Source organism: Hemibagrus wyckioides, linkage group LG07, assembly GCF_019097595.1.
Source record: "Hemibagrus wyckioides isolate EC202008001 linkage group LG07, SWU_Hwy_1.0, whole genome shotgun sequence".
In the NCBI taxonomy this organism is placed as follows: Eukaryota; Metazoa; Chordata; class Actinopteri; order Siluriformes; family Bagridae; genus Hemibagrus; species Hemibagrus wyckioides.
Genome location: NC_080716.1, coordinates 33,813,861 through 33,839,047, shown reverse-complemented (window position 1 = coordinate 33,839,047; position 25,187 = coordinate 33,813,861). Strand labels below are relative to the sequence as shown.

General features: G+C 39.3%; 1 protein-coding gene and 1 long non-coding RNA gene across 2 annotated transcripts in view; both read right to left on the bottom strand.

Moving 5' to 3' along the window:
• The window catches only part of LOC131356321 (Fc receptor-like protein 5), a 108,584-nt gene extending 92,027 nt beyond the window's left edge, over positions 1-16,557 (bottom strand). The window contains exons 1-3 of the mRNA XM_058395225.1: positions 16,527-16,557; positions 8,387-8,422; positions 7,717-8,007 (exon numbers count right to left, since the gene is read on the bottom strand). Coding sequence (XP_058251208.1) covers positions 7,717-8,007; positions 8,387-8,422; positions 16,527-16,557 — 358 coding nt within the window. The remainder of the gene's footprint in view (positions 1-7,716; positions 8,008-8,386; positions 8,423-16,526) is intronic.
• Positions 16,558-23,714: 7,157 nt separating this feature from the next.
• LOC131356839 (uncharacterized) lies at positions 23,715-24,929 on the bottom strand. The gene is made up of 3 exons (XR_009205090.1): positions 24,747-24,929; positions 24,539-24,652; positions 23,715-24,152 (listed from the first exon to the last, which is right to left on the bottom strand). It is a non-coding gene; the product is annotated as an uncharacterized LOC131356839 (long non-coding RNA).
• Between the last annotated feature and the right edge of the window lie 258 nt (positions 24,930-25,187).

The window sequence follows — 25,187 nt, the reverse complement described above, 5'->3', positions numbered from 1 at the left end:
TATCTTCCGGAGAAGTCCCAGGGGTGCTCTGCGACGCTATCGCCAGTATCAGCTATCCTGTTTGGCCATTGAACTTACTGGTTTCCTGGAGCACCTATCTGAATCCTCTATTCCTGAGTCTCCTTACCTCGCTCACCATATCGTGAGAGATACCATCTGTCTTGATCAGAGCACCCAATTTCACCCCACAACCTGTGATCAGTCTACTCAGACCTTCTACTGGCATTGGACACGCACCACCTCTCAAGGTGTCCAGACTGAGGATTTCCCTGTTGAGATTTCCTCTAATGATTCTTCCTCTGACTCCTCTTCATTTCCTAATTCCCCTGACCTTCCCCAACTTTCTCCTGAATTTGTGCCTATGCCTTACAGTGTTCATGATATTCCTCAGTCTTCTCCTGACTATTCGCCCCCAACTTCTCCCACTGATTATTCTCCAACTTCTCCTCAGGATCCCGAGATTCCGTCTTCTACAACTGACCCTCCGGTCCCACTGATCCCATTGGATAGGCTGGCTGACTGAGTTGTAACTCCTAATGTTTCAATAAATCTCTCCTCTTTTCTGTCCCTTCAGTCCCAGTGTGGTTATTACGCTAGCATGCTGCCATTAATAATTCTGCATGTTTATTATGAAGACTATGAGGCTATATCTGATTATTATAGCTATTTTTAATCAGAGTTAACTACTTACTACGTAATAAATGGCTAAATTATTCTTGATAGATACACACTACTCTTTAGGCAGAATATTGCCAAGTCAGAGCTTAGAGCATTGAGTACATTAGCACTTAAGCTACTTTTAAGGCTAGGTATATAATTCAAAGCTGGGTATATTATGTTTTCTCCGACACTCCATCTGCCCCTCACCAACCTGGACAATAGGAAGACATATGTACAAATGATGTTCATAGATTTTAGTTCAGCATTCAGTACAATCATCCCTCAGCACCTAATTGGGAAGCTGAGCCTGCTGGGCCTGAACACTTCCTTCTGCAACTGGATCCTGGACTTCCTAGCTGGGAGACCTCAGTCAGTCGAGATTGGGAACAGCATCTCCAGCACCACCACACTGAGCAGTGGGGCCCCTTAGTGTACACCAACTGCTATTCACTCTGCTTACTCAAGACTGTGCAGCAATGCACAGCTCCAACCACATCAAGTATACTGATGACATAGCCGTAGTGGGTCTCATCAGCAAGAATGACAAGTCAGCATATAGAGAGGAGGTGCAACAACTAACAGCCTGGTGTAAAACCAACAACCTGTCTCTGAAGATTGACAAAACAAAAGAGATGGTTGTTGCCTTTAGGAGAGCACAAAGTGGCCATTCTCTTCTGTACATCAACAGAGCCTCTGTGGAGATCACCAAGAGTGCCAAATTCCATGGTGTTCATCTGGTGGAGAACTTCACCTGGTCACTCAACACCAGCTCCATCAGTCCCCCTTCTACAGAGGGACTATCAAGAGCATCCTGAGCAGCTGCATCACTGCCTGGTTCGGTTATTGCACCTCTCGTATCCTGGATCGCAAAACCCTGCAGCGGATAGTGAGGACAGCTGAAAAGATCATTGGATTCTCTCTTTCCTCTGTCACAGACATTAACACCACACACTGCCTGCAAAGCCAACAGCATTGTGGATGAACCCACACACCCCTCACACACACACTTCACCCTCCTGCCATCTGGAAAGAGGTACCGGAGCATTCAGGCCCTCACAACCAGACTGTGTAACAGTTTCTTTCCTCAAGCCATCAGGCTCTTCAACACCCAAGACTGAACTGTACCAAACTCTCTCTCTCTTACACACACACACACACATTCAACTGTGTGAACTGACCTGTTCCAAATTCAGGAATTAACACATACATCTATAACTCCACCCATATTATAACTGTTCACATGCTAGTATTTGCACAGTATTTAGTTGCTGCTGTTGTTATTTTTGCACATTTCAAACTGTCACCAACCGCTGCTATACGTATATGTTTACAAGCATATATGCTTATAAGAACACACTTGTTTACAGTTCTTCTATTTTGCACATTTTGCATTCTGTTTTGTGTTGTTTGTCTTGCACTGTTTGCACCAGGTTTTACACAGGTGTTGCACTTTATGTACTATAGCTAGGACAACTACATCTACTCTGTCTTTAGTGCGGTGTTATTGTTTTGTTTTGTAAATATATGTTGTTATGTTGATTTATGTTCAAATTCAAAATTTAAATTCAAATTCAAATTTTATTTGTCACATACATAATAGCACATAGTATGATATGCAGTGAAATGCTTACACGAATATTTGCTTCGACCGTTGAAAAGGAAAAGGAATAAGGACAGAAAAGACAGGGATAAAAATGTAAAATATAAAATACATAATAAAAAATATAAAAAAAACTACAATTATAAAATATAGAAAACTACAATTCACAGTAGGTAAATAAAAATAGAATATAATATCAATAAAATAAAAATATGAATATAAATAAACTAAGGTAGGGTATCTGTGTATACAGAATATGTATATAAAATATAGAATATATATAAGAAATGTAAGATATGTAAAATGTAAACAACTGTATTACACTGTATTATACAGAACTATATAAAAATGTGAAATGTAAATAACTGTATTATACAGAACTATTTAAAGTGAATGTGTGCAATAATGTGCAAGGTGCAGACAGCAGCAGTACGAGGTGGTCAATTAGTGAAATAAGGTGATGAGATGATGAGAGCAGTGGTATGGTCCATCCTAAAGCACAGATGTGCACAAGTCCTCTTTGTGTATAAATGGGACCAGAATGTCCCATATATTTGCCATATATGTTTATGTTTTATGTATTGTGTGTCACAGTCCTGTAATGTGCAAATGTACGGTACGGTTTGGTTCCAACACATGTGTATAAGCATTGCAAGTCCAATCAATTGAGTCCTATGTGGAGTTCTGGTTGAGAGACCATACAGCCTGCGGGAAGAAGCTTCTCCTCAGTCTCTCTGTGTTAGCTTTCAGGGATCAGAAGCGCTTCTCTGACCTCAACAGCGAGAAAAGTCCATTGTTGGGGTGACTGAGGTCCTTCACGATCTTCCTAGCCTTGGTCCAGCACCGCTTGTTGTAGATTGAGTGCAGGTCAGGGAGCATGGTATGGATGATGCGCTCAGCTGATCGCACCACCCTCTGAAAAGCTTGTCTGTCCTGCATGGTGCTGTTCCCAAACCAGGTGGTGATGTTTCCCATCAGGATGCTCACTATGGTGCAGGAGTAAAAGTTCCTAAGCACCTTAGCAGGCACTCTAAAGTCTCTCAAGCATCTGAGATCAAAGAGTCGATGCCAGGCCTTCTTCATCACGGTGTTGATGTGCCAGGACCATGACAGGTCCTGATTGATGTAAACACCGAGGTATCTGAAGCTGTCCACTCTCTCCACTAGGCTTTTGTTGATCACAGGGATCTGGTAGTTCCTCTCCTGCTTTCTGCTGAAGTCCACTATCAGCTCCTTAGTCTTGCCTACGTTAAGGTCGAGGTTGTTCCTCTGGCACCAGTTCTCCAGAGTCCTAATCTCCTCCAGGTAGGCCATCTCATTGTTGTTGGAGGTCAAACCGACCACAACATTGTCATACTTGATGATGTTGGTGGAGTTGGTAGTGGCCATGCAGGCATATGTGTACAAAGAGTACAGCAGGGGGCTCAGAACACAACCCTGGGGGGCTCCAGTGCTGAGGGTGAGTGAGGCTGAGACATGTCTGCCCATCCTTACTGACTGTGGTCTGCCAGTTAGGAAATTGGAGATCCACTGACAAAGAGATGGGCTGAGTCCCAGGTGCTCCAGCTTGGTGGTGAGTGTGGAGGGGATTATAGTGTTAAACGCTGAACTGTAGTCAACAAACAGCATTCTAACATAATTCCCCTTTCTAGTGTCCAGGTGAGTGAGTGAAGTGTGAAGGAGGTGGGAAATGGCATCGTCGGTTGAGCGCTTGGGGCGGTAGGCGAACTGTAATGGATCCAGGGTGTCTGGAAGTGAAGTGATGATGAAGTCTCTGACCAGCCATTCAAAGCACTTCATCACTACTGAGGTCATGGCTACAGGGTGGTAGTCATAGAGGGAAAGAGGATGGGGCTTCTTCAGGACAGGAACAATGATGGGCTCTTTGAAGCATGTGGGGATCGCCGACTGGGTTAAGGAGAGGTTGAATATGTCTGTGAACACAGGTGCTAGCTGGTCAGTGCAGGCTCTGAGGATTCGACCTGAGATTCCATCTGGTCCTGCTGCTTTCCTGGTGTTCACTCTCCTGAAGGCTCTCCTCACGTCATGCTCAGAGATGATGAACGCATTGGTGTTGGCATTCTCTTCCTGTCTACAGCCATTAGCATTAGCTGTAGCATTAGCTTTAACATCGTTAGCTGCAGCCTCAAAGCAAGCGTAGAAGGTGTTCAGCTGGAACTTCCTGCTTAAGCCTCTGTTTATATTTTGGCATGAGGAAGATGGCGGCGTGGTCAGACTTCCCAAACGGTGGGCAAGATTGTGCTTTGTAGCCGTCTTTAACTGTAGTGTAGCAGTGGTCCAGTGTCCTTTCACCCCTGGTGGGACAGCTGGTAGGGACAGATGTGCTGGTAAAAGTTTGGCGTCCCGATGTTGTGTCTGGTGTTGTATGAGTGCTTCATGCAGCTTGCATAAAGCAGTGTCCGTGTCCGCCTGAGGTGGAATATAAACAGCGCTGACTATGACCGATGTAAGATAATAGATAAAAGATAATCTTCCTCCCGAGGAAGATAAAAAGGACGACATTTGATGGTCAGTATTTCCAGGTTGGGTGCGCAGGAACATGCAAGAGGAACAATGCTCGCGCTGTTGCACCAGCTACTGTTCACCATTAAACACACGCCGCCTCCCCTTGACTTCCCCGATTCCAATGTTCTGTCCATGCGGTAAACCGAGAAGAACTCGGCTGGCTGGATGGTTTTGTCAAGTACTGCTGGGTTCAGCCATGTCTCGGTGAAGCAGAGGAGATTGCAGTCCCAAATGTCTCTCTGGAACTTTACCCTGACGCTGAGGTCATCGAGCTTGTTCTCCAGCGACTGGACATTGGCGAGCAGGATGCTAGGCAGAGGTGTGCGGTGTGCACGGGCTCTCAGCCTGTTCCTGACGCGGGCTCATGTCCCCCGGGGCCGCTGCTTCGGGTCGCGTCCTTTGTTCTCCCTCAGGATCTCACTCGGCCAGCTTGGATCTGGGGTCAAAAACGTCTAATTGTGGGTACATTGTATACCAATAGAAATAAGAGTATCTCTATCATACTCAATGCACTCCATATGGAAGAAATTGCTGGTTTAAAAGTACTGTAGACAAAAACAAAAAAAGAGGGGTCGGAGAAGTCATGATGGCAGCTGACCTCACCGGCGCCATCTTGGAGAGGCGCCTGTGAGGTCGGCGGATGGTCACGGATGGTCTTATCCACCCATGGCTTCTGATTGGGAAACGTTCTGATGGAGGTTTTCTGCATAGTATCATCTGCAAGTGTCCCAATGAATCCCACAACTGCTTCTCTAAACACACTGATGTCATCAGAGCTGCACCAGAACATGTCCCAGTCTGCGTCATCCAGAGCGTCCTGTAGAGTGGCCACCGATTGGTCCGTCCAGCGGGCGACCTCCCTCTGAGCTGGAACATCCTGCTTGAGCCTTTTAAATTTAAATTTTAAATTTAAATTTTTTTTAAATTTTGGCATGAGGAAGATGGTGGCGTGGTCGGATTTCCCAAACAGTGGGCGAGATTGTGCCTTGTAGCCATCTCTGACTGTTGTGTAACAGTGGTCCAGTGTCCTTTCACCCCTGGTGGGGCAGCTGATGTGCTGATAAAAGTTTGGCGCTGCACGTTTGAGGTTGGCACTGTTAAAGTCCCCTGCCACAATAAGCACAGCGTCCCGGTGTTGTGTCTGGTGCTGAGTGAGAGCTTCATGCAACTCGCATAAAGCAGTGTCCATGTCCGCCTGAGGTGGAATATAAACGGCGCTGACTATGACTGATGAAAACTCCCGAGGAAGGTAAAAAGGACAACATTTGATGGTCAATAGTTCCAGGTTGGGTGTGCAGGAGCATGTGAGAGGAACAATGCTCATGCTGTTGCACCAGCTGCTGTTCACCATTAAACACACTCCGCCTCCCCTTGACTTCCCCGATTCCCCGATTCCATGGTTCTGTCCATGCGGTGAACCGGGAAGAACTTGGCTGGCTGGATGGCGTGGTCCAGTACTGCTGGGTTCAGCCATGTCTTGGTGAAGCAGAGGAGATTGCAGTCCTGAATGTCTCTCTGGAACTTTTCCCTGGCCCTGGTCCTTTGTTCTCCCTCAGGATCTCACTCGGCCAGCTTGGATCCGGGGTTAAAAACATGGACTTGTGAGTACATTGTATACCAATAGAAATAAGGGTATCTCTATCATACCTAATGCACTCTATTGTGTAGAATTTGCCGGTCCTACTGTACTGAAAGTTAACTTAAAAAACAAAAACAAAGAAAAAGGGGTTGGAGCAGTCATGACGGCAGCCGACCTCACCGGCGCCATCTTGGAAATAGCACCAGGGTCCTGGAGAAACGTTGTCTCATTTTACTATGTACTGCATCAATTATATAGTTCAAAATACAATAAAAGCTTCTTGACTTGATTTGAAATGCTTTGTGTCTAAAATGTTTATTTTTAACATTTGATACAAGATGTTACAGTTGTATGTTTTCTTACATGGCTGGAATTCAGAATATTTTCTATTTAACAAAATTCATGATTGGATTGAAGTGTTAAAAACTGTATTTGCTGTATTTGTTATTTTATGGATCAATTTTATTTTTATTTAATTTATTTTATTTTATGCACAAATCCTCATCACTATCAATCTCTCTCTCTCTCTCTCTCTCTCTATATATATATATATATATATATATATATCTGCATTTTCCTAAAAATGAGCAAAAACATGACTTCTTACAGTAAATGACAGAGGACTTTTTTCAAAAATCTACAGGCATTCTGCAGCTGAACATAATCATCTAGCTGAGAAACATTAATCATCATTTGTCAGTCTAACCATCAAAGTAGTAAAAGTCTGGGGTTTTAGTGAAGACAAATGTGATTTATATAGATGTCAATTCAAGAACTTAAAATATATTCCATTATTTTATATTCAACCTGACTTTTGTCTTTTTAAATCCAAAATATGAAATTTACTGAATATGTGAGGCAGCCCCGGAACAAATGATTAGATTTTGCTAAAACTGGAATCAGAAAACAGCCAAACATTATAAATAATCAAGGTTTGACCAAATATTCATTTTTACTATCCTTTAAAAATTACATCACTACTACTACTACTACTACTAATAATAATGATAATAATAATCGGCTATTAAAGGGACTAATCGGAAGCTAAAGATTTAAAGGTGTCTATTAAAGAAGCTGCCCACAGAGAAAGATGCTCAAAGAGCGACACCACATGATAACTGAGTTTTTTTAAGAGTGAAAGTACAAGATTTATTGAAAAAAAAACCTAATATAAAACCCAAATGCTACTGAAAAAGACATGATTCTTGTGAAAGAAATTGGTGTCTATTAGACAGGGAAGTGAAAGTCAACATTAAACAAACTCAGGGACTCAGTTACTGACAGCTCAAAATCTGCACCCTAAAAAATAATGTTAACATTAAATAAGAAATAAAAACACCCACAGACTCACCTGATACAGTCAGTGTAACAGCATCACTGATCTCTGAGGTCTGAGAGTCACTCCCATTTCCTCTGCAGGTGTAGGTACCACTGTCAGAGTCTTTAACAGACCAAATTATGAACTCCTGCATTGTGTTGTCTTTGTATGAGTCTTTGTGTCCTGTAAGTCCGTTATTATTTTTTTTCCAGCTGTAAGTCCACTGAGTGTCTCCTCCTCCCTGGATGTTACATCTGAGAGCAACAGTCTCTCTAATGAACACATGTGTATCAGGCGTTATGGACACCACAGCTTTAGGACTCCCTATAAAACATTCTGTTGTTAATAAACCTTACATAAAGTCATTCCCAAGTCTACACTACTAATATCATGTTTAGAGTGAGTATGAGTACATGTTTTTGTTACTTGTTGATACTGATATGTGTAACCTACTTAATATTAAGAAATCAGGGGCACCATGGAGCATTTTATTTAACACTAGTTATGTCAGTTACTCTCTTGTGCTGCTGTCATTAAACTTGTGCTGTTTTATATTTAATATGTTAAGACATTTAAGCAGCATAAAACTATTTGAGTGTTAAGTCATTCATATATAGCATAAAGCATAAACTATTTGTTCGAGTGTAAAACAAAACAAATCAAATCTGCAGACAATATAAAGAATAAACTGTATATAAATCACCTTCAGCCTGGGCCACTGGTATAAGTGAAATCAGCACTAAAAAGGGAACAGAAACAGAACATGACATAAATATGGAAAACTTTCAGTCTATTAATGAAAACAGCAGAATTTAGACACACAGAACACACAAGATTAAATCTTATTCAGGAAATCTAAACTACCATCTGTAAGAAATACATTTTAAATAAAATTTAAAATATTTAAATTGAAATATTTTCTAAATAATAAATAAATAAAAATACTGTCACTGTTCTGTGTGTACAGGACTAAATAGAAGAGCTTGTTTCCACACAAACAATTTCTCTTATTTTTAACATTTTTTTTATATCTCATTTTGGAATACTTTTTATACTTCTGTATACAATTGTATATTTAGATAATTTAATTTATTTTTAATTATCTTATCTTATCTTATCTTATCTTATCTTATCTTATCTTATCTTATCTTATCTTATCTTATCTTATCTTATCTTATACACAAAAGACAACTACATGCCCAAGCAAAATAGGAGCATTCTGCTGTAATTGCCATGTGTGGCAATCTTCAAAATTTTTGTGACAGTTACTTGGTGATACTAAATAAAGATTAGTGCTCTGCATTAGTTTGGTATTTGGTATTAGTGCATATCAGAATGAATTTTCTGTGTTAATGACTGACTGATTAACAGAGCAGTGGTTAGGGTAAAAGCTTTACCGCTTCCTGTTTGCTCATGGAGAGAGAGAGAGAGAGAGACAGAGAGAGAGAGAGAGAGAGAGAGAGAGGATAGATACATGTACTCTAATCAGCCATAACATTAAATAACCTGTGTAATACTGTGTATGTCCCCCTTGTGCCACCAAAATAGTCAAGGCACACAACTGGGACCTCCTCCTTCCATACATCCTTTTTGCTGTCCGAGAGACACCTCAAGCCTCCACTGAATTTACACATGATCCTCCACATGGTCCTCGAGTAACCAGTAAACTGAATGGGTGAATAATAATTCATATAGTGTATTTTATCCTCAATGTCTGTGTCTTTCACACGTCCATCTTCACACCTCCTCTGTTTCTTCACAGCTGAATTTGCACCACAACATACCATAACAGACCATAATAGTAACAAAAATGGAAATGTAGGTTGTAAGACATTTTCTCTGAATTTCTAGTTAATGTTCACATGGTTTTATTAAAACCTTACTATATTGTGATGGTGGTGCCCACACTGCTGCCCACAAGCAGCAGAAAAACGCTCTCTCTCAACTACCCCATGGGTGCTGAGTGAACGGAGCAATTTCAACAACCTCACTGAGGAAAGCAGGAGTTAGCGAGGCTTCAGGGCTGGGCGGCAGAAGAGAGCCAAACAGGCAGCCAGTCAGGTGACAGCAAGAGCTCCTCATCCTCATGGAGCTTTAGGTAGAGTATCATGGGGCATGTTCAGGGCAGTAAGTTAAGTTCAGTTTTGTCCTTCTGAAACCTCCAGCTTCACTAACGCATGCTAGTACCTCTGCTCCTCCATACACCAACTATCCCTCCACTGCCCTTTACCCAGTACCCTGAATAAAAGAACACTCTTTGCACTTCACCCAGCCTCCTGAATGCAGCATATCTCAAACAGATACTCTTGAACTGGACACAGCCTCACCCAAACTGACAATCTGAAAACTGGACATCGGGTCTAATGCATCTTAATTTTTACTGCATGGTGCAGGTGGTAGGCTCAGATATCAGCATCACATCAACAACTTAAATGCATGCAACATGCAAATATTTTCATCTTGTAAAGTCAGTTATTGCTTTAACACAACCATCTTCACACCTCGTCCCCTTTATCACCACTGAACACACAACACTGAGTTAAAAAAAGAAGCAACTGCTAACTTGAGTCTTTCCTCTGGCCTATTAAACTGTCATTGCCCTGTGTGTGTCAAGGCTAATGAGAAGTCTTTATTTCTGCAAACTTCTTTGATAGATTTCACCCAAATAAGTAAATGAAATTAGACAATAGATTGATGTTGGTGTGTATTAACATGAACTTATGGCACTGAGATGCTTCACATGTTAATGTCCTGGATGTGCTTCTGGGTGTCCCCAGGAAAGGCTCCAGATTCATTAACCCTAAATAGCATAAAGTGTTTCCTGAAGATGGAGTAATGACTCTGACTCTGCTGTGTCTCTGACTTTAAATGGTGATTTTCAGTGTGGCTTTAAAAGATTTCAGTGATGTCAGTGGAGTTAAATTTAACTTAAATTTAAAGTTAACTTTAATCGCTTATCCGATCTATCCTCAGGTCATGGGGAGCCTGTGGTATCTCAGGCGTCACCGGGCATCAAGGCAGGATACACCCTGGCTGGAGTGCCAACCCATCGCAGGGCACACACACACTCATTCACTCATGTAATCACACACTATGGACAATTTAGAGACTTATTTTTTACATGAAATAATAATATGCCTTAGTAATAATAAAAACATGGCCTTAGTTACAAGTGCACATGTATGGAAACACTGATACTGTAAACTTCATTATAATACAGTTCTAAAGGCCTCTTCTTTCTTTCATGCAAGTCTTATTTTTTTTTTGGTGGTGCACCTATTGAGAAGTTTAAGAAAGAAAGCAATACAGAATAAAATTAATAATTCTCCAAATTATTAGACTCTTGCTTTTTTATTCATTTACTTCTACTTTTACTTTCCATACTTAAATACATTCATGAAAATACTACTTTTGATGGTTAAGTACAGTTTATTTAAGATACTTTAAGACTTTTACTCAAGTAGAATTATAATGGTTGACTTTAACTTTTACTTGAGTCATTTTCTAACAAAATACCTGTACTTTTACTCAAGTATGGCTGTTGGGTACTTTATACAACACTGCTTAAATACATTGTAGTAGTTTTAAACAGAACTGTTTATATTCCTCTCATCACATTTTAGTCTGCTCCAATACACTGAGAACAATCTGTACACATCTGTTTTATTTTGATGAAGTTGATGCTCTGCTTCATAGAATTTAAAAGAGGCAGGGATTTATTTCTTTACTTTTTTTTTGGTTTTTATTGTTCATTGCCCAGGCAAAATGTTTAATTTTATTAAAGGTCTGTACACTTGTTTTAGAGTAAGAAATTCTGGTCCATTGTCTCATTTAGAAGTGGCCTATTTCTATCCTCTGTTGGTACAGTCCTGTCCACCTGAATTAACTCTCAAATTGTATATAAGATAATCAATTCTAATGTCCCAATTGAACCAGGGGTTCTCAACTGGGGAGCCATGGCCCACTAGAGGGCCTCAGTGATCTTCCAGGTGGGCCATGAAAAAAATACTAATTAATTTAAATATATGCCTACATGTAATTAATTTTATTATTAATACATTAAATTAAAAAAATAACACGCTAAAACTATTTTTTAAAAATAAGAAATTAATAATTAATTTAATTTTCTGACTGAAACCTGAAAATGTAGTTAACATGCACAGAGCGCTCAGTCAGGCATTTCACCACAGCAAACATAATGAACAAATTTATAGTTCAACTGTCAGTCCATAAACAGACTCCTACTCAGATAAAAAGTGACATCAATACGACAACAGTTACCTTAACTATGGGTTTGTGCTGTTTTTTGAAAAGCAAGGATTTACCTCAGCCACAATGCGTTGTTTGCTCTAAAGTGTTATCAAATGAGTGTATGAGACCATCTAAATTGATCAGACATTTGCATGTAAATCACGTGCAATACAAAGACAAAAACAAGTCATTTTTTAAACAAAAAGCAAAACAACTGGCTAGCGCACAGACTGAAATAAAAACACATCTCCTGCATGTCCAAAGACATCAAAGAACAGTGTGCAGCACGGCTTTACAGCAATGACTTCACTATACAGATAGATGAGTCGTGTGAAAAATGTCACAACTGCTTGCATATGCTCGCTATGAATAGAAAAGGAAGTACATGAGGACTTTTTGTTTTGTAAGGAGCTACGCACTACTGCAATGGCAAAGGATATTTTCGGATTGATGGATTGTTTGATGACACTGAATGAAATAAACTGGGCTAACTGCATTGCCGTCTGTACAGACAGAGTTGCAGTGATGATGGGCAAGCACTCCAGAGTGGTCCAGCAGATAAAAGCCGTTACACATTGCTTTTTGCACAGAGATGCTATTGCTACAAAAGATATGGAACCTACTCTTCTGTGCAGGGCGTGAACCCAGACCTCCATGGTGGTGGCATGCACTGACACGCCATGGAGAAAGACCCAGGTGCGGGATTTAATGAAGTACTGCTTTATTAACAAAAACACAAGACATGGGGCAGACTAACCTAACACTACACATGACATTACTGACATCAAAAACAAGAACATGCCATAACCAGATGCAGGACAAAGCCACAGAGCAGATGAACAATTACAGACAAGGACAAGAACGCAAGGGTCCCTATTTATAGGGCTAGACATTAAGTTAAATGGGGAACAGGTGATACAACAGGAAGGAGAACAATAGGAAAGGCATGACACAAAATACACACGAAGAAGCAGGCTTCTGAGATTCACTGTCCACCTGTTCCTGACAAATATAATAAACTAAACAAAGGAAAGAACACAAAATAGTAAATTTTATTTTCCTTGCTTACTTTCTTTACTTTACTTTAATTTCCTTTACTCACTTGTTCATTCTGCTATTTTTGCTCGTAATTTTCTCGTTATTCAGGCTTCCGATTTCTGAGCTCTTCTCTCCAAGTTTGCGATTCCAAATATCCAGAAATCAAGTAGAGTTTTATTCAGATTAGAGGCAGGATAAATGTGTCCATTGGTCCACTGCTTCTGACAGCCTTTTTTTTCCTCTATTTGTTTTAATTAATTAATTTATTTATTTTTCTGGAGACTAAGCAAAGTTTATCAAATAAAATTTTAAGAAAATGTCATACACATTATAGATATCAGTTTCCACTTGGTCAAAAAAAACTTTTTTTTTCGTGTAACATTAATCAGAAGGTCAAGAAAGTGAAACTTTAAATAACCTTCATTGCAACATTAAGCATGATAGAGAAGAGAAGCAACATCTCTCTGGAATGAAGCCCTTAAATTGAAATTAGGAAGGAAAACTAAATACTCGCCCTTGAAGTCTCTATTATAAAGTGTACCATCAAAGTAGTAGCTTCCTGTGTAATATTCAGTATCGAGCTCAATCAGCGGTCTCAGCCAGGTGTTACCTGCTCCAGGAAAACTGGACAGAGACACCAGGGGCTTGATTTCTCTGACAGGAATCTTCTCTCCGTACATATGGAGTCCTGCACAGGAGTAAATAGTTTCCTAATAAAGTGGCCAGTGAGGGCATTTAGTGACACCTTCTCACTTTGAATAGTTCTTTTGTCTTCATCTGACTGCTTTTGACTTTAAACGAGTTGAAAGTCTGTGAATGATGTCCGTGGATTTAAATTTACCCACATTATCAAAAGTTAGTTAAAAGTTAGTTATTGCTTTCAAGCCTTCATCTTCACAGCTCCTCCTCTTCTTCACAGCTGAAATTGCATCACTAAATAAAAATAGAAAATAAACCACATCTGTTACCTGCTGTCTGTTCTCAGGCCTTGAACACGGTCCCTGCTCTGTGTGTGTACAGGACTAATGAGAAGAGTTTGATAACTAGATGACCAAGCAAAATAGGAGCACTCTGCTGAAATTCCCATAACAAAATGTTAGTGATAATTATTTAGTGATTAGATTTAGCATTAGTTAGGTATTAGTGTGTATTTGAGTGATTTTGCTGTATTATTGAGTGACTGACAGAGCAGTGGTGTGGGATAAAGCCTTACCACTTCCTGTTTGCTCATGGAGAGAGAGAGAGAGAGAGATAGATAGAGAGAGAGAGGATAGATACATGTACACTAATCAGCCATATCATGTCCCCCTTTTTCCGCCAAAACAGCTGTGACGGACAAGGCATGAACTCTACAAGGCCTCTGAAGGTGTGATGTGGTATCCTGTCCTGTATGCTGTGAGATCAGGCCTCCATTCCAGAAAACAGGACAAATTATGTAAATGTGTAGATCATGTCTATATTGAGTCGGTCCAGGAGGTCCAGGACCATATCCATATATCTGAACAACATCCAAATCAGGTTCAGTATCTGGACGTCTGACTATGACCACACTCAGACATGCAGCTCAATATTCAGAGGTCTGGATGGGAGTTTTGTGGGTGTGGAAAAGAGATATGCAGAAAAACTGACATGTGACATCAGTAAGCACAGCCTGTACAATGAACATGCTACAAAAAAATTCAGTTACATTCTAATGAATTAATCTTCTGGGCCACACTTCACTATACCTTATTACTTTTCTTCTGCTATTTCAAAATTTTAGATTTACCTCATGTATTTTTGCCAATTTTTTCTTGGAATATGTCAAAACAGACCAGAACAGCAGAAGATCACTCCTGTCAGACAAGAAAAGGAAGCTGACCATTTGAAAACGGGAGATCTGGTCTAACGCATCTTGATTTTTACTGCATGATGCATGTGGCAAATATTTTCAACTTCACACCTCCTCCCCTTCTTCACTGCTGAACACACAGCACTGAATTAAAAAAAGAAGAAGATAAACCACAACTGCCAACTTGTCTCTGTCCTCACGCCTCTAAAAGAGTCACTGCCCTGTGTGTGTCAGTGTACAAGGCTAATGAGAAGTGTTTATTTCTGCATAATTTTTTGACAGATTTGACACAATAAGTAAATAAAACTAGACAATAATTTGGTGTATTTTCCTTGTCTGAAGTTTCACATTTTCTTCCTGAATGAGGATGTCCAGGAAGTTTTTGGGTGTCTCCAGGATAAGCTTCAGATTCACTGCAACCATAACGTGTTAAAGTGTATAAACGGCGTTTCCTCAAGATGTGTTAATGATTCTGTGAGTTGACCACAGCAGAGTTCCTTTGTTTTTAGGTTCTTCTAATGTAATCAATATCAATAGTGGTCTTGAGCAAGCCTAAGCACCCCAATATATTCTTGTCACGATGTTTACTAGAGATAACAACCTGCTGCACCAGCATCCCCACTTGTAAATTCATAACAATTAATTATGCCTCTTATGGACAATATTCTTAGCATAGATGACAACTGAATCTTCTGACCAGAAAAAAACCTTCTGAAGATCATGAATATCAAAAATTATGAAAGTTCTAAGAATAATTATACATTTAGTGATGGTATTTTGTCCATATATAATATACCCAGTAATAGTGATGGTATAGTGTTCCTGATAAAGTGGCCAGTGAGGGTATATTCTGAAATCTTATCAATCTGAATAGCTTCAAATGATTGTCTTCAGTTTGGACAACTTTTAAATTAAAAAGAGTTCAATAATATCAGCTGAGTTAAATTTATCTGTTATCAACAGTTAAAAGTTAGCTGTTTGTTTCACACATCCATCTTCAAACCTCCTCCTCTTTTTTGCAGCTCAACTTGCATCACTAAATGAAAATAGAAAATAAACCACATCCGTGACATGCTCTCTGTCCTTAGGCCTCTAACACGGTCACTGCTCTGTGTGTACAGGACTAATGAGAAGTGTTTGTTTCTGCACAAAAAAATGCTCTTATTTGTATAACATGAAATAATAATGAGTGAAAATTAGTACATAATGATTTGTGATTATTTTATAAATGCAGTGTATTCATTTGTTATTAGTGTGTATTAAAGTGAACATTTTTCCTACAATAATAACTAAACTGGAAATATAGGTTATGAGGTATTTTCTCAGAAAATCTAGATAATAGTTTTGTTAAAATCATGTTACATTTAATATTGTTTTTAACACAAATCATGTTTCTGTATACAGGAAACAACAGAAGATGATCATCAGGTACAGATTCCAACAATTTACTCTCATTAGATGATTTAAACCTTGTGTTTTAAACTCGCTCTGCCTGTACTCTTACCTGTTGAACTATCATAGTTACTGAGAGTAGTTACACATCAAACTAAACCCTTCTCATAACAGATATGGAGACACTGATCCACCTGAGCAGTCATGCTGAAGTACACACAATGTCCTAATCACACAATAAGATCATCACTCAGGACATTCAGACTGCAGATGAACAACTTTATACCCCACCACTCACTCTAATGAAGACACAAAGAGAACATTTACTCACAGAGCATCACAGAGAGTGGACTGAGCTCCATCCTGTCCCTCTAATGACTGACTGACTGACAGAGCAGAGGTGTGAGTTAAAGCCTTACCACTTTACCACTTCCTGTGTTCTAATAGAGACACAGAGAGAGAGAGTGTGCGACCACAATGTCTGACTATGACCCATTATGACCCACTATGACTTCTATGTAGATATGCAGTTCAATATTCAAACATCTGGATAGGAGTTTTGGATGTCTGGGGATGTGTAAGACAGGTGCAGGAATTTGATATCTGAACGTTCAATGAATGTTCAAATTCTCTAATCTTTTTGGACAAATTTGATGCTTTGGCAATTGTTTTTGAAACTTTCATAAACTGAACTAAAAATCGCTGTTTCGCTTAAGCAAATGTGCTCATAACTAGGGAAAAAACGTTTTTCTGCAGGTCAACGAGTTTGTCCAAGAGGGGTTGCTGTACCTAGCTGACCAAAAATGCTTGCGCATGCGCAGTTAAGATCAGACAGCCTCCACGCTCGAGTCTCCTGCTTGTAGTCCATGTGATGTTCTGCTCTTGTCAGGACCGTGTTACAGCAAGACAAAAGTCACAACTCATCCAGATAGTTGAAGACACTTAAGGTAAGATCAACTAAGTTCCGATTATAAATGTACTTAGTGTTAGCTTTATATTGTAGACTTCTGGAAGAAAGTATGTCCGGGGGCGGGGCTAGGGGGAAACAGATCCCCAAACAGAGTTGGACACAACACCGGCATTACTTTTGAAAACTGCCACAGCAGAAGAAAATCCTCACAACTGTAACGTTAGCAGAAGAGACTGAACAAGCTTTGTCTAAATAACTAAGCGCTAGGCAACTAACACGTCGAGCTAGCATTAGGGCTAATGTTAGCTAGCTAGAAATGTTGGTGCCAGGTTAGCTAGCTAGCACGTTAGCCGTCCTACATGACGGTCATGTTAAATCAAGCAGAAACGAGCTAACGGCACCGTTACAGTTGGGAATATTTTCTTCTGCTATGGCAGTTTTCTAAAGTAATGCCCGGTTAGCTCCTAACGCTAACTCTGACTGAAACCAGCGTTTAGCTAACGGTAGCTAGTTACCATGATGGGACAAAGCTAGCTGTTGGATAGATGTGTATCTGCTGCCTTTATATTGTTTATACAGTTTATATATTTTGTTTACATTTTTTGTAAAACCACTTTTGTAATTGAAGTTAAGCTGTGTTTGTTATTTGTACCTTTATAGATTGTTTTGTTTGTTGTATGTTGCGGGACTTTTATTTTGAAGCCTCGATTCCGGGTCTCGTGCAGATGCTGATTTAGCGGGAGGGTTTTTAGTGAAGAAAGTTAGCGGTAAGCACGGACATTATGGATGCTCTGATAAAAGTTTATTCTAGTCATAAAAAGAACTTAAACTATCATAAAGAAGATTTAAAGACTATTTCCCTTTCTCACAGCATGCAGCCAACGAGGTTGCTTCTGTTCCTCACGTTTTCACTGTGTGTCAAGATAATGTGTTTGTTGTGTTTTGTTGTTACTGTGTTTAGTTTTCACGGTGGATTTGAGGAAAAGTCTTCAAATAAACCAGTAACAGGAGAACCACTTGTTACACAGGTGAGTGTGTGTGTGTGTGTGTGTGTTCAGTACAGTTCAGTTGTGGGTGTTGAGGAGTCACAGACAGGTGATGTTGTCTTGTAGTTGATGATCACCTGTATGTCCTGCCACATGTGCTGGGTATCTCCACTGTCCTTATAGTGGTCATGGATTCTCTATACATGCGCTCTTTGCCTCTTTTGTGACTCGGGACAGTTTGGCCCTTGCTGTTTTTAAGGCCGTCTTGTCCCCTGATCTGAAGGTGGAGTCTCTAGACTTCAGCAGTACCTTTGCGGTCATCCACGGCTTCTGGTTGGAGTGTGTGGTGATGGTCTTGGAGACGGTCATGTCATCAATACACTTGTCGATGTAGCCGGTCACTGATTCTGTTCTCCTCCAAGTTGATAGAGTCTCCGTTGGTTGCAGCCTCCCTGAACATATTCCAGTCAGTGAACTCAAAACAGTCCTGAAGAGCAGAGGTGTCTCCTGCTGACCAGGTTTTCTACTGTTTCAGAACCGGTTTAGAGCGTCTGACCAGCGGTCTGTATGCTGGAATTAACATAACAGAGATGTGGCCGAGGTGGGGGTGGGGCTTTGTGTGGGACGTGCCAGAAATGTTTGTGTAAACAAGATCCAGCGTGTTAAGTCCACATGTCCATAGAATTTAGAGAGTACTGATTTGAGACTTCTCCGGCGATAATAAACAGACCGTCGGGGTCAGCATTCTGCAGATCGCTAATAGCCCCATAGAGTTCACAGCAACATGGCAACAAACTTCACCTCACCTTCAGAGACATTTCTGAACAGAGAAAATAATTACGTTTGAAATAGGTGAATGTGCCGTTATTATGTGTTTGTTATTGTTTACATTTATGAAATGGTCTATATAGAATTGTTTCTTTTTCCTCTCTTGCAGCTGCAGTAATGAAATGGAGCAAAGACACAGCCGAGGAGACGATCAAACAACATGCTTCAGATCTCCTTAATCATGCAGCAGTGAGAGAGAGAGGGATTGGTGTTTATTTATTAATTGTTATTCACTGCAGTGTGAGGTAACTTTCAGTTTTCACACACACACTCACACACACACACACACACTCTCACACACACACACTTGCTGAACTGTACATCATTACACTCCCTTCACAATTTTCCCACATTTCTTTTTAGACTGCTGCTACAACAATTAAACACAATGATCTGTTTTTCTGTTAACTGTGTATTGTGTTTACATCCACAGCATTTTACTATTGCACTTTATTCATTACAAAACTGTGTAGTGGTCAGTGCTGCACTGTCCCTGGTCAGTTATTGTACTGTACTGTACTGTCTTGCACTGTTTACACACATGCACTTTATGTAGTACTGTGTAGGTCTGTGTAGTGAACTTAGTTCTGTGTTGTCTCCTGTAGTTGTGTGTTGTATGTAGCACCATGGTCCTGGAGGAACGTTGTTTCATGTTACTGTGTACTGTACCAGCTGTATGTGCTTCAAATGACAATAAAAGCTACTTGACTAAACACCAGTGACCTGGAGTCCCAGTTAATGACGTCCGCTCGTAACAACGAGTCTAAAGTCTTTACTTATGGTTTAGTAACTGGATACATGGAAATATTCTCAAAGAAATCCTTATTTTAACTCATTTCAGCACTTTTCAACACTCTACACAGTTCTGGAGCACATTATTCTCACACCAGTCTCTTCACTACACAAATCTTTTCTGATTGGCTCATAACAGATCCATCATAACAGGAGAAACTTCCTATTGGACAATCAAATAAAAACTGTTACAGCAATTACATTTCACATAACTGAACACGTTCATACTCAATATATCCTTCTTACTATATTATATTTATTTATGTATAGTTTCATAATAAGACACAAACATGTAATGCTTTACTTTATTAGGATTACAATCATTTATATTAAAGAATATCACACTGAGAGTGTAATATCTAAATGTACATTAATTTCTTACTGTCTACTTTATTATTGTATACTAATTGGTGCAGTTATCAAAATCTACTAATCATGTAGCAGCAGCACAATGCATACACTCATGCAGTAACACACACACACACACACCAGTCTATATAGATTACACAAACAACAGAAAGCTTTGTTGGTGAGAGAGGTCAGAGGAGAATGGTCAGACTGCTTGGAGCTGACAGGAAGGATACAGTAACTCAGTATGTGGGGGTCAGTGATTGAAAAGTGAAACTAAAATGTCTTTGACTCCCTCTAGTGGTAACTGCTGTATGGTTTTAATCCTGACTAGTAAGGGGTGGATTCTTCAATACATCCAACCAATGATTTGCTCCTTCACATCCTGCACGATAATGCAGTCTTTAAAAAGCAGGAACAATCTGCTGAAGCAGTCATGTGTTTTACACAGTCGGGTGTTTGTTTTTGCTGTAATGAATCCTCACTACAAATTCAGTTCCTCTGACAGAGGAGGTCGATTATGGACAGGCTTCCTCTCAGAGAATCAGCAGCTGGAGAAGAGATTCTTTACAGAGATCCATTTATTAAACAGTCTCTGTCTCTGCACTACACTGAAACTGGAACGTATGGAAACAACATTAGTTCCTATGACAGGCTTTCTGACAGTTTTAATGTGTATGTTTGTATAAGGCTAGAGTTTTAACTTCACCATATTGATGTGTTGAAATGTGTTATATTCACCTGCTCTCAGTGTGTGTCTCGTCCCTGCAGCAGATTATAACTTATTTTTTATTAACGGTGTGTAAATAAGTAAAATGTTAAATGTACCTGTTAAGTTCCTACATAAATGTGCACAGCGCCCTCTATCTGTTGAATGATGGTATATTGGAGTGAAATCCAGGGTTTCTCACAGCAGGTTTAATGGGACATGCTGTGGGTAAGCTGTGTGCTTTGAGTGGTTCAGAGATTTATCAGGAAAAGTGAATAAAACACAAAAGTTACTCTTTGCTATCAAGTATTTTTGTAATGAACATTTTATGGTCATTTGACCTACTAATGATTAATGTGTGTGCAGACACAAACCCTACAAGTGTTTATAATAAACCTCTCAACAATCAGGACAAAAAATAAGGAACACCCTAACAAGTTTCTTTAAACTACTTATTGTTTATTGTTTATTCTAAGCCATGCGTTTATAGTGTGCTGGAAATAAATGATTATAGAAATAAATATGAGGGCAAACAGGGCAAATAGTTTCTAATGCTAATAATACCACAGAGATTAAATCAGTTATCAGTCATAAGTCAGTATCAGGAAGGAGATAAATCCTATATACAGCTGTGCTTTCCTGAAATAATATTTCATGCTTGACCACACAAAATACCAACCATTAAAATTACTCAGTTCTGATCGATATATTTAACTTTAATAATCACATAACTTTCATTTAAATCAGATGACACTTTATGTTCAAATCTGATTTATGTTGATGTTTAGAATAATAAATAAATGTTCTCTCTTCTTTACTTTAAACATCAATAGTAACACACTGTAAACACAGTTCCAGACATCCACCGATCTCTCTATTACAAAGACATGTCTCAGGTTTTCTGTATCTATAGACCAGCAGGTGGAAAAGGAATATTTTATCAAACTTATTTAAATAGCTGAGATGTTAATGTTGTCCCGCACACAGCCGCTAGATGGCGCCGGGAGCTCGTGCAGTGCTGCCGGAAGTGACACGTGCATGAAAGCAACGTATTTATGAATACAGTGTTTTGTTCAGTAATTGTTTAAGGACATTTCATGTTTTCAGTCTTTATACAGTCCATAAAGCAGCTGGGATTACTATCCAGTATCCACTCATCCACTACTTATACAGTTGGGACTCCACAGAGGCCTCAGTCACTGTTTTTTCCCTTCTTCCACCCAGCAGTCTAAAACTGAAATATTCCCAAATTGTTGGATTCCTGGTTTAATCACAGCAAACTCTTCTGTGTTGATATCAGGATAAACTGAGGTCTAAGAACACCAGAGGAAATTCATCAAATAAATTTGTTCCCTCTTGCTGTTTTTTGTTTGTCATTACTGAAAAACATAGAAACACTATTACGATATACAGTGATGTACAATAAAGAAGTACAAGAAGGAGCAGAATCTCCCCCAAATCCACCAAAACACTCAGCCTCAGAGCAACAGCATGAGAGGATCGCTCAGAGAACTGTGTTCAGGGAGGGGATGAGTAGACTCTACTTCTGTGTACAAGAAGGGGATGAGTAGACTCTATTGCTGTGTACAGGAAGGGGATGAGTAGACTCTACTGCTGTGTACAGGTAGGGGATGAGTAGACTCTACTGCTGTGTACAGGTAGGGGATGAGTAGACTCTACTGCTGTGTACAGGTAGGGGATGAGTAGACTCTACTGCTGTGTACAGGTAGGGGATGAGTAGACTACTTTCTGAGGAAGCTCAGATGCTTTAATGTTTGCAGTAAGATGTTGAAGATCTTCTACGTCTGATGTTGCGAGTGCTGTCTTCTTTCCATCTCAACAAACTGATAAAGAAGACTGGCTCTGTACTGGGATGCTCCCTCAACTGTTTTGATGTGGTTGTGGGAAAGAAGACACTAAACAAACTAATGTCCATCCTGGACAATACATTTAACATATTTATTTTATTACTCTTGATAATTTCTTACTGCATATGCTATTCTTTTGATGCTGCTGTAATGTGTGAATTTTCCCTTGAGATTATTAAAGTGATCTATCTATCTATCTATCTATCTATCTATCTATCTATCTATCTATCTATCTATCTATCTATCTATCTATCTATCTATCTATCTATCTATCTATCTATCTATCTATCTGTCTATAGGTTTTCCTTCCATCTGTTGGATAACTGGAGTTTCATCAGAACAGACACATGGCTCACTGCAGAGAGAAAGAAAGAGACAATAAACACATGTATAAATACATTTCTCCTGATATTGCTGTCATTGATGTTATAAACTAGTTAACTTGTTAAATCAGTGACAGAGGAAACAAATCAGTTATTCAAGTTATTTTGTATATCCATAGTTAATTCTGTCATAATGGTCCATGTTGACTGGGATGATGGAACGTTATCTAGACAGCTTCCAAATGAACATGGATGAACTCTTACAGATTCTGTGAGGTGGGTTTTGTGTACATGGATACTGTAACTGGTTGATGATAAAATCTCCATAATGCACCTTTCTTACTTCATGGTGTTTAGTTTTTTTAAGAATGATGCTGTAAATGTCATGAGTTTTACCTCCATGTTGTGCTTCACCGCTGAATAGACAGTATCATCAGCCACACTGGCCTTTTCTAGTGGAAATCAGATATCATGTGATCTAAATTATTAAGCAGAAAATTTTCTGGATATTTAATCATGCACAATTAAAATACATTAGACCACAGCAGTGTTTAATTCTGAATTCTGATTGGTCAGAAGGTGTTGATTAATTTTCTATAACAGCAGCTCTGACAGAAGAGCAGCTATAAATCACAGGTTTATATTAATGTGCTCATTGTAATCCCTTAAAATTTCTCTAGGGGGGTTATGGGGATGTGTTATTCAAAAAACATATAATATGAAGTTTTGTATAAGAAGTTTATTTCACATTTATGGAAGGAGTCTCCAGTATTAGCACTGTATTCATTTTAGGACGTTTTCTGACTGGGAAATCAAGACAGCTGACTTTATTCTCGGTAACAGGACAGATAGATTTTGTAACATTCACTTCAAGAGGCTGGTAAGAGAATTAATATTTATTCTGTACATGCTGTAAAATTAAATAGGGAAGCTGCTGTAGTTAAACACTTTGGGATGTGCTGTAATGGGAAAATAGTCACCTTCAATGTAAGAACTTTGAAGCTGTAACTCTGCTTCATCACACCACACTGTGACTGATTATTTTCCTATAACAGCACAACAGAGTGTTTTATTCATTACATAAAACAAGAGTGCATGGGATCATTTTGGTCTACCTTTTATTCTCTTTGCTTTTTTTGTTGGTTTTAGTTCAATCTCAGCATAAGTCACATCAGCATCAGCACCTGCAGTAGCTGAGAACAAAACCATCCAATGATCTTTAGCTTTTTTATACATCAGTCATAACTCATCAATATAAACATCAGTCATTATCAGTCTCCTGCAGAAAAAACTACACTGACATCTAGCTGCTTTTTTAGAGTAGATCTATAAACTCTGGGTTTAATTTTAGCTTCTTTTATCATTCAGCATTTGAAAATGTAGAGAGTGCACACTCTAAAACTAGCTCACTGAAAGGTATAATGAACAGGTATCGCAGTTGCGGCATGGTCAGCGATGAAACGACAGAAGCAGCAACAGATGACTTTAATGTCATCATGGATAAAAAAAAATCAAAATGCAACACTCTTTAATATTTCTGGTTATATTCTACATAGCATAGCTAAATCAGTTCTCAGACCTTTTTTTCTTTTGCAGAACCACAGCAGGATCATTAAGATCAGAAAAGCGATAAACAAAAATCCCAAACCCACAACCAGTCCTACTGTTAAACCACTGGATGTAGAACCTGAGACTGAGGAGAGAAAAGGAGCAGCAATCAAACACAGAAACTCTGATATTCAAAGGGAAAAATCAAATAAAAAATCAAATATCAAATGATTTCTCACATCTGAATAAGAGCCAGCTTTTCAGTGATTCTCCTCTCTCTGGGTGTTTACAATGGTAGAAACCTTCATCTGACTTTGAGACAGTTTGGATGATCATCTCTCCTGTAGTCTGGTTCTGGAGAACTGATCCATCTTTATAGAAATCAGCTCGGAGGTTTGAGGGGTTTGGGTTGTGATATAAACAGCGTAGAGTCAGAGGATGTCCCTCAGTCACAGGATGGACAGGACTCTCCAGGATCACATCACCATCTAGAACACAGAAAATCACAAAGAAGGAAATCCAGACACTATGATGTGTCTGTAGATAATAAATAAAAGTTCTCTTATTTATCTGTATATAACTTAAAACTCTCTAAGCCTGTAGAGTCTGCAGATATTTAATTCAAGTCTGCAGAAAACTGCCTACACTAGCTCATGAGAAAACATTCAAATGAATTATGG